This window comes from Bison bison, unplaced genomic scaffold (assembly GCF_000754665.1).
Source record: "Bison bison bison isolate TAMUID 2011002044 unplaced genomic scaffold, Bison_UMD1.0 scf7180017864518, whole genome shotgun sequence".
Taxonomy (NCBI): domain Eukaryota; kingdom Metazoa; phylum Chordata; class Mammalia; order Artiodactyla; family Bovidae; genus Bison; species Bison bison.
Window position 1 is genome coordinate 10,958,639 of NW_011495071.1, and position 13,887 is coordinate 10,972,525.

The window sequence follows — 13,887 nt, forward strand, 5'->3', positions numbered from 1 at the left end:
CCAAGGCCGACAGCAGCAGGAGCTGCAGGTGTCCAGACGGTGTGTCCAGCAGTGTCCTCCCGTCCGGAGACCTGATGTGCGAGTGCCCTCCTGGCTACCAGCAGAAGAACCACACGTGTGTCAAAGAAGGTGTGTCTCCTTCTTCCTTTTCTGCCCATCCTCCCCCTTTGATGTGTCTTTGATGCACTCGTGTTTGGGGTTTTTGAAAACATCCAAGGTAGACAATAAAACCCTCTAGACACTGGCATCCTAGTTCACCTTCCAAGGCCCGTGGTCCCTCAGTCCTCATCCAGAACAGGCCCACACTGTTCTTTTAAAGATGAGTTGCTTTGGGGTTAAATGTCGGGGGATGCGGACCTTCCTGTGAGTGCACCTGTCTTTTCTGTTTCTGCCTCTCCCTCTCCTCATCCACCCCACACCAATCATCCCCAGCTCCTCCTGCTTCCATAAGTGTGCAGGGTACAGCTGGCCCACCCTGACTTCAGCAAAGGACTCCTGCAGAGCTCACCTCATCCAGCAGTCCCCCTGCCCCCGCCCAGCCTAGAAACATCAGAACTTTCTGACCACAGCCAGAGGTCTGCAGCAGCCTCACCCTACTCCCTCTTGGAATCTGAACACACAAATTCTAACATGTCACCTTGAGTTTTTCCTTTTACCACTTCCCCAGTCCCCAGCCTCACATTTCTTTCGGGGAGGTGAGCCCCTGGAGGGGCCTTGCCACAAAGTATCCTGTTGATGAACACAGCCTGGATTCCTACCTTTCCTTAATCTCAAGCTTATATTTGCTTTGTAATCATAACTTCCCCTCTCACAGCATCCTTTGAGTCCAGGGAAGCAAAAACTGCAAAGTGGCCTTCTGGGCCCTCTTAAAAAATACAGATGGAAAAAAATGAGCCTTTTTGTCTAAGACACAGGGGCACTCTTTCAGGCTCTGGTCATCATCTTAAAGTTGTTTGGAAAGAAATGGGGTTAACACTGAATTCCAGGGGGAGGAGAAAAGGGCCTTTCTCTATCCCTGTCAGAAAGCCTTTACTTAATCCAGACAGGAGGCCAGTCATCACGTGTTCTTAACCCAGTTGACTAAACGGTGCACTTTTTTTTTTTGTCTGTTTGAGGAATTATGACTGCTCACTTTGAAGGAGTCATGGGGTAGGAAAAAATCCTCAAAAATACGTAAAGCAAACCTCCATAATCCTCCTGGTTGTTAAATTGAACACACACTGAACATATATGACCGTATATAAACTATAAACTATAGGTATAGATATACTGAACATGTGTATATAAACCTTATAGGTGTAGATAAACTGAACAGGTGTAGATACACTATTTAGGTATAGATAAACTATATAGGTACAGTGATAGTGAAGTCGCTCAGTCGTGTCCGACTCTCTGCGACCCTGTGGACTGTAGACTACCAGGCTCCTCTGGTAGTCTTCCCTGGTGGCTCAGACGGTAAAGCATCTATCTACAATGCAGGAGACCTGGGTTCGATCCCTGGGTCGGGAAGATTCCCTGGAGAAGGAAATGGCAACCCACTCCAGTACTCTTGCCTAGAAAACCCCATGGACAGAGGAGCTTGGTGCAGGCTACTGTCCATGGGGTTACAAAGAGTGGGGCACGACTGAGCGACTTCACTATATAGGTATAGATATACTGAATGTGGATGTTTGAATAATGGCTACACAGGCTTCCCTTGTGGCTCAGCTGGTAAAGAATTTGCCTGGAATGCAGAAGAGCTCGGTTCAATCCCTGGGTTGGGAAGATCCCCTAAGGGAAAGGCTACCCACTCCAGTATTCTGGCCTAGAGAATTCCATGGATGTCCATGGGGTCGCAAAGAGTCGGACATGACTGAGCAACTTTCACTTCACTTCTCTTCTATGGCTACACAGTCCCTTAAGGAATTCCTTGTGGAGTTAGTATTTTTTTTTGTTTTCTTATGGCTATGGCATGTGGGATCATAGACTGGGGATTGAACCCACAGCCTCTGCAAAGTATTAACCACTGGAAGTGCAAAGTGTTAGCCACTGAATGGCGAAGAAAGCCCCTGGAATTAATATTTTATAGTGTTTATACGTCTCTACCCGCTAGATCCACCTGATATCATCACTCTCCTTTTTCATCATTGTAACCCCCTCTGCTGCTCCTAGAGGCCTCTCCTCCTTCAATTTTAATTAAAAGAGGAGAGAAGGAGGTCTCCTTGGATGCTGGTTTCCCTGCGGGCACCTGTGCAAAGCATCCCACTTCCCCTTTGCTGTCTGAGGCATGTTATTTGAGGAAGATGAAGGGAAACTCAGAACAGAAAGTCTTATGGTCCAGCAGGAAGAATGACATTGGTTTTGTTTTCTCTTCTGCCTCCCTCCATGGCCAGAGAACACCTGTCTCCGCAACCAGTATCGGTGCAGCAACGGGAAGTGTATTAACAGCATCTGGTGGTGTGATTTTGACAATGACTGCGGAGACATGAGCGACGAGAGAAACTGCCGTGAGTCCCCGCTTGGCAGAGTTTTTGGGAGGATAGGCATTTCCTGGTGCAATCAGCACCTCCTGGGCGGGGCCTGGAGTCTAGGGCCCCCGTGATCAGTGATGCCCATTTAAGTGGCTAGAGAAAACATACTGCATACCCTATTACATATATGCACTTCCCAGGTGGCTCAGTGGTGAAGAATCCGCCCACCAATGCAGGAGACACGGATTTAGTGCTTGGGTTGGGAAGATCCTCTGGAGGAGGAAATGGCAACCCACTCCAGTATTCTTGCCTTGGAAATCCCATGGACAGAGGAGCCTGGTGGGGTACAGTCCATGGGGTTGCAAAAGAGTCAGACACAAGTGAAGGACTGAGCATGCACGTGAGCACATTAGATATATATTATTATTTAAAAGCAAAGCCACGTAAGTGAGCTAGGTACTCATTAGAAGAGATTTACAAATAAGCATTGTATGGTTGAAACTGAGCTAGTTTGGGAGACAGGCAGTCTGGGCTCTTGACTGTGGCCCTTTCCCAGAGATAGAGCTGGTGACCTGAAGCAGGTGACCAAGTGATAGCCCTTGAATTTAAATTCAATGTTCAGCCTTTTCAGGGATGGGGAACAAGTTTTCTCTTGTTACCTCCAATTAGGGGATGCCAGCTGCCTGCCAGGCTCAGGAGGGTTGTTCAAACTGAGTAGTGATGCCAGGTTTGGCCTGTGATGTGGGAACATTGGTTTGTGTGCATTTAAGTGTTGTCTTTGGAATATGTAATTTCTAAGGTCTAACTGTTAAAGTATGTGATTCTGTTTAGCAGCATTTAGGACAAACAAATAACTACTTATAGTGGATACTCTGTTTATTGCAGGTTTGGCCGTCTTTCCTTCAGTTAATTTTTAGTGGCTTTGACATCATCTCCTAAGGAGGAGTCAGTCAGTAACGTGTTGACCTGTTCACTCAACAGGTGTATATTGAGGACCCTGGTGTTCCAGGCTCTGTGCTGGGTTTGGAGATAAACTGGTCATTAAAGTGGGCACAAGAGTTTATAGTCTGAAGAGGGTGGTCAGAGAAGTAACCAACCAAGCACATGTGAGCCATGGGCCCTGTAATGGGGCAGCGCCACGAGCCTTAATGAGCCTTAAGAATGGCACCCAGGTCAGACCTTGGGAGGGTCTTAGGAAAAGCTGGCAGAGGGGAGCCAAGCAGAGCTGCAGGGAGGAAAGTTCCAGGCAAGGTGTTCACATGGACGAAAGTCCTGAGGTTGGTGTGTGCGTGGTGTGGGCACAAAGGTGGCATGGGTCATGAAGAACTCAAGTGGGAGCAGTGGGGGCAAGTAGGAGGGTGAGCGGGTGCATGAGACCTTTGAATTTTAGGAAGAGCAGCTTGCAACCCTTGAAATGACAGGCTTAGACTTTGCCTTTGGAAAGATAAGACGTGGGCAGAATGAATGAGATGAGAGAAAGGCCAGAGCAGGGAAGCCAGACACCCATCTGAAGCCTTCTCTTTTAAATATCTTGCCTTTGGAAATCCATGAGCTCGTTTATCATTTTGTGTTGTAAGCATAGATTAATGGCTGGGTCCTGTAGCCCTTGCCCCTGGTGGATGTTATTTCGCCAGCTATCTGCAGAGCCTGGGCCAGTTCCCACACAGCTTCTTCCAGAAAGCCACTTTAGAAGCAGTCAACTTGTTCAGCTCACCTGGGCCCTGCAATCCCTTGAATTGCCTTTTCTAGCGTGTAGGAGGTTATTACCAAACCTTCCTTAATCATTTTTCCTTGACTTCCGAGGCTGCCTTTCATCCCCAGGGAGAGGAGTATTAGATAAAAATCTAATTAATTTAGAGAGCGGTAGCCTCTCTGTGTATTCTTCTTTTCTGCAGAAGGGGCATTGATCAAACCTCATCTACTGACCAGGGTCTCAGGAAGGTGTGATATGTGTGAGGAAACAGCCAAAGCTCCTTGAAAACATTAGTTAATATTAACATCATTAGAGCAGATGCTGGAAAGGAGTTTGTTACAGAACAGGGTGGGCAAGGAGACACATCTTAGAATTAACACGTTGCAAGAAAATTGACCAGACGTGATGAGACATAGTGGAAGCAGAAAGCTATAAATTGAATGGCCTCATGTCCATTGGTGAAGGGTTCCTCTTTGGGTCCCTGGACTTTGGTTTCTACTAGATGTACATGGTGGGCTCTCATGTTGGTTCAGTGTTTTGCTAGGAAGTTTCCCTCAATCTCCTCCCCACCAGCGCCTGAGCTCACAGGTTTCTCTGAAGAGTTTAAGCTTCTCCTAGGGCTGAATTTTGCAGCCAGCTCTGCCCTCCTCCTGGTTTGGTGCAAATGTTAGCTGTAATTGACCCTCTCAAGACCCTGAGACTTGCTTTCTGCTCTTGTGTTGTTCAGTCCCTCAGTCATGTCGGACTCTTTGCAGCCCCATGGGCTGCAGCATCCCAGGCCTTCCAGTCCTTCACTATCTCCTGGAGTTTGCTCAAACTCATGTCCATTGAGTCAGTGATGCCATCCAACTATCTTGTCCTCTGTCATCCCCTTCTCCACTTATCCTCAATTTTTCCCAGCATCAGGGTCTTTTCCAGTAAATCGGCTGTTGGCATCAGGCTGCCAAAGTATTGGAGCTTCAGCTTCAGCATCAGTCCTTCCAATGAATATTCGGAGTTGATTCCCTTTAGGATGGATTAGTTTGATCTCCTTGCAGTCCAAGTGACTCTCAAGAGTCTTCCTAGCACCACAGTTTGAAAGCATCAGTTCTGCTCTGCTTTCTCATGATTCCATGTGCTCGGGTCCCGACTAGCCAGATGTGGAGGTGAGGGATGCAGGAGATGAAATGTGGAGCAGGAGAGCGGTGCTCATCTGAGTCTTCCTGAGGGTCTCTGTCATCAAGGAGGAGGGGAGAGGAGGAGGCGAGGGGCATGCTGGTCCAGGCAGGGCTACAGGAGGGGTCAGGCCATGGCTGGGCAGCGCTGTCTGGAAGTTAAGCGAGGCCCCCCACTCCCATCAGCTGCCAGGGAAGAGAAGAGGCGTGGAAACAGAGGCAGGTGTGGGAGGGATTCTGTTGACAGATCCCCTTTCCTCTACGGCAGGCTCCTGCCCTCGGTGGTTGTCAGGCACTGGGGGTTTTGACGTAAATCCCCTGCAGTCTTGTCATTTTTGCATTCATCCCCTGCCTCCCACCACGAGCTCAATTATGGAGAAGAAATGGAGCCTCAAATAAGAGCAGCCAGGGACGTCTGATTGTGGGGTTGCCACCCGCTTCTCACTTCCTGGCACCCGCCCCCCCCCATTTTCTTTGCAGGATTCTGTTCTATTCCTGGGAGCAGCCTTCTTTCCTGAAGCCTTTTCTGCAGGGTCCTATGGCTTATGCCTAAACCTGGATCATTTCTATTGAGAAGAGGGAGCAATTATGTTCACATTCTGAGCAGAAGGGCCTGAGGATGGATGGGAAGAGAAGTTGCATTTGTTTAGAGCCCATAGTATTTCGTCCTAATGATGGGCGCTGGTCTCAGAGTTGTTTCCTTACTGACTTTCATAATGATGCCAGGAGGGTAGGTATTGTCTCCATTTCACAGGAGCAGGAACGGAGGCCCAGAGGGGTTGGGTAGAGTGAATTGTGGGTGGCAGAATCCATCCCCATGTCTCGTCACTGTGTTTGTCATCACAAGCACCTGCTCACATTACCTTATCTTCCTTTTCCTGTGGAGGAAACTGAGGCTCAGGGAGGTTAAGATTAATTTCTGAAGGAAGGAATAAAGCCAAGATTTAAAACCAGTCCCGCCTGACTGCAGGGCCCCTGCTCCTGCTGTAGGACTTTCTCTCCACCCTCTCTCTGTCATCTGTATGGTGAGGGGCCAGCTTTGTGGGTGAAGGTGGGTCTCCTAATGGTAGTTTTCCGGATAATGGTATATCTGCTAGTTATTTAGAAAGACACCATCACATCTGTGGGGGTGGTCCTAGCGGCTTATCTAGCGCATCACACCATCTCCTAGCTAGATGACGGCTTCTCACTTTGCCCAGCCCCGTTGGCATCTGGAAGCCGTCCATGAAAGGACAGGCCTTTATGTCCCTTGGCTGTAAATTTCAGGCTATCACGCAGTTAAGTTTTTCTGTACATTGAGGTTTCAATTCTGTTGTTGAAATTGATATTACAATGAAAACCTGCTTCCTTCACTTTCCACTGGGATGTCTCGGGGAGCTGATCGGATCTACTGAGCCTGTTGTCTCTCTTTCACATCTTAGCAACCACCGTCTGTGATCTGGACACCCAGTTCCGCTGCCATGAGTCTGGGACCTGTATCCCCCTCTCCTACAAGTGTGACCTTGAGGATGACTGTGGCGACAATAGCGATGAAAGTCACTGTGGTAAGGGGGCATGACGTTCAGAAGGGCCCGCGCTCTTGCTCACGGGGAGGGTTGGAAAGGGAGGGTTTCTGAACATCAGTGTGGGATTTGTGATGTCAGTTGCACGGCCAGCTCCATACACATGGTAGGAGTGATTCATTCATAAGGGGATAGAACTTCCTTCACTCTGCAGTGCTGCTGTGCACATGTGTGTAAGACTAGGGAAGATTCCTAAATGAATTCAGGCGTTTAGTAACGGCTCTCCAGCCTTAGCCCGCATTTCTGGGTGGCTGTGAGATGAGCCTCTTGTAGACCCAGAGCTCTACCTTTGTGAATCCTTTTTTTTTAAAACTCATGTAATTCAGGAAACCCTGTTAGAAGTCAGTAGATGGCACAAACATTATTTGAGCACCTGTTTTCTGGATGGAAATTTTTATTTAGGAAAATAGTGTGTTGGAACTGAAGCAGTGGTGGATTCTCTACTTCAGTCCTTTGATTTCCAGGGGAAACAGCGGAGGTCCACAGAGGTCAGGGGGCTTGTTCAGGGGGATACTGTTAGTCTGTATCAGAAAAGGGAATTGGAATTCTTGTTTTATAATCCTCTCCTATCCGTTGCAGGAGGCCTGTCTTAGTTGACGGGCTCTGGTGCCAAGCCCGTAGCTGCTGATCATTGTGGGAGGGAAGAGTGCCCCAGCCTGGAGGGGAGTCAGCCTGGGCCCAGATGCTGACCCCACCACTGTGAAGGGTCAGCGAGGCCCTGTGGGGGCCCTGTCTGTCCACAGGGGCAGGTCTGGTCCAGCTTGGCCTGTGCTTCCAGATGGGGCCCGAGTCACTACGGGCAGGGGTTTGACTCACTGGGACTGAGATAAGGGGAACCCTCAGAGCAGTTTTTTTTTGGGGGTGGTTACATTGTTTTCCTTCATTTTTGTAAAACACAAAGTTCCAGGAAACAGTCCTTGGGGTTCACACTCTTCCCTGCATCCCTCCCTTGTCCCATCTGCACTCAGAGGGCCCAGCTGTGTGGCCGGCTTTGCTCTCTCAAGGAGGAATCACCACGTGGTCACCCATTTATCAGGGTCCTCTCAGCCCATCACTGGACACACATTTGACCATTAAACAGTATCTGTCCCTCAGAGTCTCTGCTTGTGGCCTATTCATGCTGTTGTATCCTGAATCCACCTCGGGGTCTCAGGTGGTCCCCTCCTCAGATCCAGGTCCTCTCTGAGAGTCTCCAGACTGTGTCGTCATGAATACCTGCTTCCCTAGTTCATCATCAGTCTGTTTCATTGAGGTTGCCGCGCTGGGACCCCAGTCGTCTTGGCTACTCCTGTTTTCCTGGACTCTTTACAGTTCCGTGGGAAAGTCCTGTGTTGCTGCTGTCTCCAGGGTCTGAGTACGATTCTGCCAGTAGAGCCGCCTCTCCTGTCTGGGTCAGGCTACCCGGGTTCATTTGCCTCCAGCCCCCACCCTCCCTGAGACAGCCCACTGGCCAGCATCCCTGAAGCTCTGTTCATGGAAAGTCCCCAGCCTCTCCATTCAGAGAGCTCAGCACTGATCTTGCTGAGCACCTCACACTGATCTGCACTTTCAAGGTTCTCATCACTCCTTTTCTGAAACCACAGGCTCTGTCTCTAGAAGTCTTCTGAAATTGTGGCTTTCTGGGCAACCAGAGCATTGCTTCCCCAGCCTTCTGCCCATCAAGGGAAGCATAGAAAATATTTGTAAAGTGTACCAAGATAAATGACAATGCCTTTGTGGCCTAGAGGCCTTGAGTGTGAGGTGTCAGGATCTCAGCACACCTGTGCCCCACTCACAGTGCACTGCAGTTGTCCCTGGCTATCCACAGGGCGTCAGTGCCAGGACCCACCACAGGTTCCGAAATCCATGGATGCACAAGGCCCTCCACGTCCACGGACTCTGCATCCCCAGATTCACCAGCCACGGATCATAAACGGAGTGCCTGATGCTGTTGTCTGTTGTGTAGTCACTAGATCGAGTCTGACTCTTGTGGCCCCATGGACTACACCTGCCAGGCTTCTCTGTCCATGGGATTTTCCCCGCAAGAATACTGGAGTGGGCTGCCATTTCTGACTCCAGGGCATATTCCCAATCCAGGGACGGAACATGAGTCTCCTGTTGGGCAGGCAAATTCTTTATCACTCAGCTACCTTGGAAATATACGGTGCATGGTTGGTGTAATCCATGGATGCAAAACCTACAGGTCCAGAGGGCCAACCATACTCGGGCACCATTCCTTGTGATTTTCCATCCCTGGTTTAAGTCTTCCTCTGTGCGCTCTGGATCATCGGTGATGATGGGGATATTGGGTGCATCTCTAACTACCAGGAGCCCTGACATCAGAGAAAGAATTCTGAGCGAGCTTTTGCACTCACATGCTTGTCTGTGGTCTCACCTGCAGAAGTGCACCAGTGTCGGGGTGACGAATACAGCTGCAGCTCTGGCATGTGCATCCGCTCCTCCTGGGTGTGCGATGGGGACAACGACTGCAGGGACTGGTCTGATGAAGCCAACTGTACCGGTCAGTATTTCCTGGACTCCCTGAGCTGCACTTGACCCGTTCATCTAGTGGGTAGCATTACCGCCCTACACGATTGCAGAATCAAGGCTCTAAGAAATGGACCTTAGAAACTAAGAGCTGGCCTGTGATCACCTTGTGCCAAAATGTTACCGGCTCTTTGCTTCCTTCGTTGAGAAAGTCTTGCTATGGAAGAATATTAACTGAGCAATGTCACGAGTGATACAGTTGTTTTACATTTTGGCTCAAGTTTATTTTCCTAGGAACAGTAGCAAAGAGTTTACAGACTGGCCCTTGGTCTGGGGCCCATACACTGAGGAGCAGTGCACTAGCTCATGTTTTGGAATGGAGCATCACGATGTTCCTTAAACATTGAAAACTTAAGTTGTGCTTGCACCTGTTTGGGGTAAGATTTCGTTAAAGATAAAGCTGGAAACAGCAGGAGACGATGAGAAGAAGGCTGAGTGGTCTAAGATTCTAATTCTTCTGCTGGTGTTAGGTTAACTCATGTTCATGCCACTATTTTTTGTGAATGAGTGAATGAATGAACAAACAAGGGCATGTACGTTGTGATGGAGTCGGGGAGAGCAAGGAGTTGGGGCAGTTGTAGAGGCGGAAAAACAAATCCTGCTAGCTGATGAGTACATTTTCTCTGCCCCCTCCTTTAGAAATCGTTGCTCGATTCTACCTTAAATCCCTCCAGTGACGGGAATAACGATGTTTCCTTTCACCCTTTTGTGGCAAGTGAGGGCGGAGCTGGTATTTCAGGCTTCCTTTTGCCATCTATTGTTAATGGATCTTCATGCTTGTGAATTAAATCACTTTTCATTCTTTTTCTTTTTTTAAGATTTTTTGTTGTTGTTGTGGACCTTTTTTTAAAGTCTTTATTAAATCTGCTACAACACTGCTTCTGTCCCATCTTTTGTTTTTTTGGCCACATGGGATCCTAGCTCCCTGACCAGGGATCAGACCTGCACCCATTATATTGGAAGGCAAAGTCCTAATCACTGGCCCACCAGGGAAGTCCCTCATTCCCGTATCTTAATTGTCCTGACCCCAGCAGTATCCTGGTAGTTCCTACACTGTCCAGCAGCTGGGATCTCAGAGCATGCTTCCTAATTTCTAAAAGCAAAAAAGGAAAAAGTAGATCTGCTATTATATCCCACCCTTGTGGTCTGCTTTGGTTTAGATTTGGTTTGTGAAGGACAGAAATGATCTTTTACTCCTTTATGTTTTCCCAGTGCCCAGTTCAGAGAACCTTTGTTGATTGGGTAATTTGACACAACTGTAGTACTCCGTTTTATTTTAGAGGTGCCCTTATGTGGCTTTAAGGAATAAATGGACCTACTCAAAGGCCAAATATATCACACTGTGATCTGTGATGTTGCCAGATTCCTGCCCACCTCGTCAACTCCCCATCCCTGTGTCCTCTCTGGCAGTCTTGTTGTGTGCCCCTCTGCTTCTGGAAAGACTGCAGGTATTACTTTCTTTGAAAGCCTGGCTCGCAGAAGGAGGGATAAACAAGGTCTCGGAAGGAACCACCATCAGCCCAGTAAGCACACAAGGGCTGTTTGGAAGCTTTTGGTTTGGGTGGATCATTGATTGATAAATTAGAGGGGTGCCTCTGAGCATTTCCATTTGTAAGTTTCATGATGACTGGACATATTATTAGCTCAACCACATTAGTCAAACTTGTGTTTCAGCTGCATGAGCTGGTCTTCCACAGTGAATTAACAACTTCATTTCTGTGGGTAGGCTTGTCACTGACCCTGGTTTTACCTCTGGTTTCCTCTGGCAGGACTGCGTGGGGAAATGTAGAGTGCCTACACGGCCACTGCAGCCTTGTTCCAATGGCTGTGCTTCCAAACCTTTTAAAGGCGATTGTCCATCTTCATCCGTAGATTAGCTGGAGGTAGTATGTGCGCTCACTGTGTGGTTGCTTCATTTCCTGGCCTAGTAAGTTAAGTCATGTGCAGAGCCGAAGAAGTGGGTCAGGGCCTGCTGACTTCTGGTGGGCTTCAGCTCTCATGCATGGTCTGTACTGGGCCTTTTTGTGGCTCTTCCCCTCTCTTGTTTTGCTTTCCATGGAATTGAGCCTTTTATTCTGCACCCCGCAACCCCCCGCCCCACATTGATTTGGAGCTTAAACATTTCATTTCTGTTCTTTTAACTGTTGCCCTAGGCATCTTATGCATATTCCTAATATCTTTCCCCTCTCCTGGACCTGCCTTGATTCCAGTCTCTGCCCATAAAGTCAATATTGACAAACTCAGTATATATTTAGTATTTTAAAACACGAGGACTTCCCTGGTGGTCGGTCCAATGGTTGAGACTCCACCTTTCCAACGCAGGGAGCTCGGACTCAATCCCTAGTTGGGGAACTAGGAACCCACATGCTGTGTGGTATGGCCCCCATCGCCCCCCAAAATAAAACCATGAAATACTTCATAGTTTAATTTTACATTTTAAAAAATCCTAAAATCAGTCATCGTTAGTATCTTTTAGTAACCAAACTTGTTTGTAGATACCTACCTGTCTGTCACTTCACCTTCCTGTGTTCACTGCTTCCTTCCTGTGTTCAGCCTTCAGCGTTTGTAGCAGAGTCTATGAGTCATAAACTTAAAAGTTTTTGCTTATATAACCATGTCTTCCTTTCATTCTCAACACTGAAATTGATGCATCTGGTTTTCTAGATTTGTAGTAATTGTCCCTAAGTATTTTGGTGGAAATATTCCATTTCTTTCTGGCCTCTTTTGTGTTGATTTCAATTCTCCTGTCAGATTATCTTTTCCAATAATAACTGACCTTCTTTTCTCTCTAGTTGCCTTTAGGTTTTTTTATATTTTGTTTGTTACCCAGTTTCACCTACCTAGGCGTGAAATTATTTTTATTTATCCTGTTCGTTGTCCTTCTAAAATCTGAGGATTTACATTTTTCATCAGTTTTCGAAAGCTGCAGCCACTATCTTTCTGCTGTGTCTATTTGCTGCTTTGTCTTCTCTTGTCTTTAGCAGCAGCTCTCAGCCATTCACTGGACTTTCTCATTCTGATATTTATGCCTTTGGTCTTTAGATTTGCTGTCTCCTTATGACTGAGTTACTTCCTCAGATTTCTCTTCCAGTTCAACAGTCCTCTTTTTAGCTGAATCTAATCTCCTATTTCACACATCCACTGAGCTGTTTTTATTTCCATGACTGTATTTTTTATATCTAGAATTTTTATTTGGTTCTTTTTCAGATTTGCCTTTTATTTTTGACCGTCCTTTATGCTCTGTGTTATTTTTTACATTATTAATCATGCGAGTTGTGTTGGTACTTGCATTTTTTTTCCTCCTTCATTTTCTAAGAGTCCAGTGCTTAATAATAAGGCAGTGCTTTTCTTGTCACAGTAATTAACTCATCTCTTCTGCCCCACTTTTATTTGGCTAATGTTTTTGATCAGGTATCACAGAGGGTCTTGCTGAGTCAGGAGAGATGTGTTCATGTCAAAGAGTAAGCCATAGGATAGTGGCCTTTATTAGAAACTCTGATATTCTAATTTCATGATCCTTTGCCTCAGTAGCCTTTCTATTCTTAGAGTCATGATGGACCCTGCTATGCAAAGGATTCTTTTTTATCTGCCTCAAATTCTTTAGTCTATTTTAAAGTCCATCTCTTTCATCCTTAGAGTTAAATATTATCAATTGAACATATATCATTCATCAGACACTCAATGTCAGAGAGCTAGTAAGTTACTCAGAAGACAGAAGAAGAGACTGTGTTAAGCATTGCAGCCCTTCCTGGCCATTTGAATGAAATTGTGCAAATTAATTAGTCTTTCTCAGCTCAGCATCAGTGATAGAATCTGGAGATGTCAAACATGCCCTTCAGTGTTGTCCACTTGGAAACTCCATTAGCACTCTGAAATTGTTTTCAATTGAAATCCATAGGCTGAATAATAGTGAGTATTTCAGTGTGGCAGTGGTTTAGGTGACAGTATCTTTTATGATAGCGAGCAGGGCTTTGGTGAGGAATTTTTCAAAGGGCTATCAGATTTGTAAAACCAATAAATCAGAAGTATTCCAGGCAATGGCTGTTACCAGGACAAAGCTCATCTAACATTCAGGGACACATTTATTTTTCTTATCAGAGATAAGTATATTTTAAAAAGATATTTAATGGATCCTGACTGCCAATATTGTAAATACTGAAACTTCCTGTAGATTTATTTGCATGTGACTGGACATAGTTACTGAGGAAGTAACTCAGTCATAAGGAGACAGCAAATCTAAAGACCAAAGGTATAAATATCAGAATGAGAAAGTCCAGTGAATGGCTGAGAGCTGCTGCTAAAGACAAGAGAAGACAAAGCAGCAAATAGACACAGCAGAAAGATAGTGGCTGCAGCTTTCGAAAACTGATGAAAAATGTAAATCCTCAGATTTTAGAAGGACAACGAACAGGATAAATAAAAATAATTTCACACCTAGGTAGGTGAAACTGGGTAACAAACAAAATATAAAAAAACCTAAAGGCAACTAGAGAGAAAAGAAG

At 46.6% G+C, this 13,887-nt stretch overlaps 1 protein-coding gene across 4 annotated transcripts in view; it reads left to right on the top strand.

Annotated features, from left to right (window-relative positions):
• The window catches only part of SORL1 (sortilin-related receptor, L(DLR class) A repeats containing), a 171,234-nt gene that overhangs the window by 110,572 nt on the left and 46,775 nt on the right, over nucleotides 1-13,887 (top strand). For all 4 annotated transcript variants that reach the window (XM_010830503.1, XM_010830500.1, XM_010830499.1 and 1 more), the window contains 4 exons: nucleotides 1-129; nucleotides 2,373-2,486; nucleotides 6,719-6,841; nucleotides 9,240-9,359. In XM_010830503.1, coding sequence (XP_010828805.1) covers nucleotides 1-129; nucleotides 2,373-2,486; nucleotides 6,719-6,841; nucleotides 9,240-9,359 — 486 coding nt within the window. The remainder of the gene's footprint in view (nucleotides 130-2,372; nucleotides 2,487-6,718; nucleotides 6,842-9,239; nucleotides 9,360-13,887) is intronic.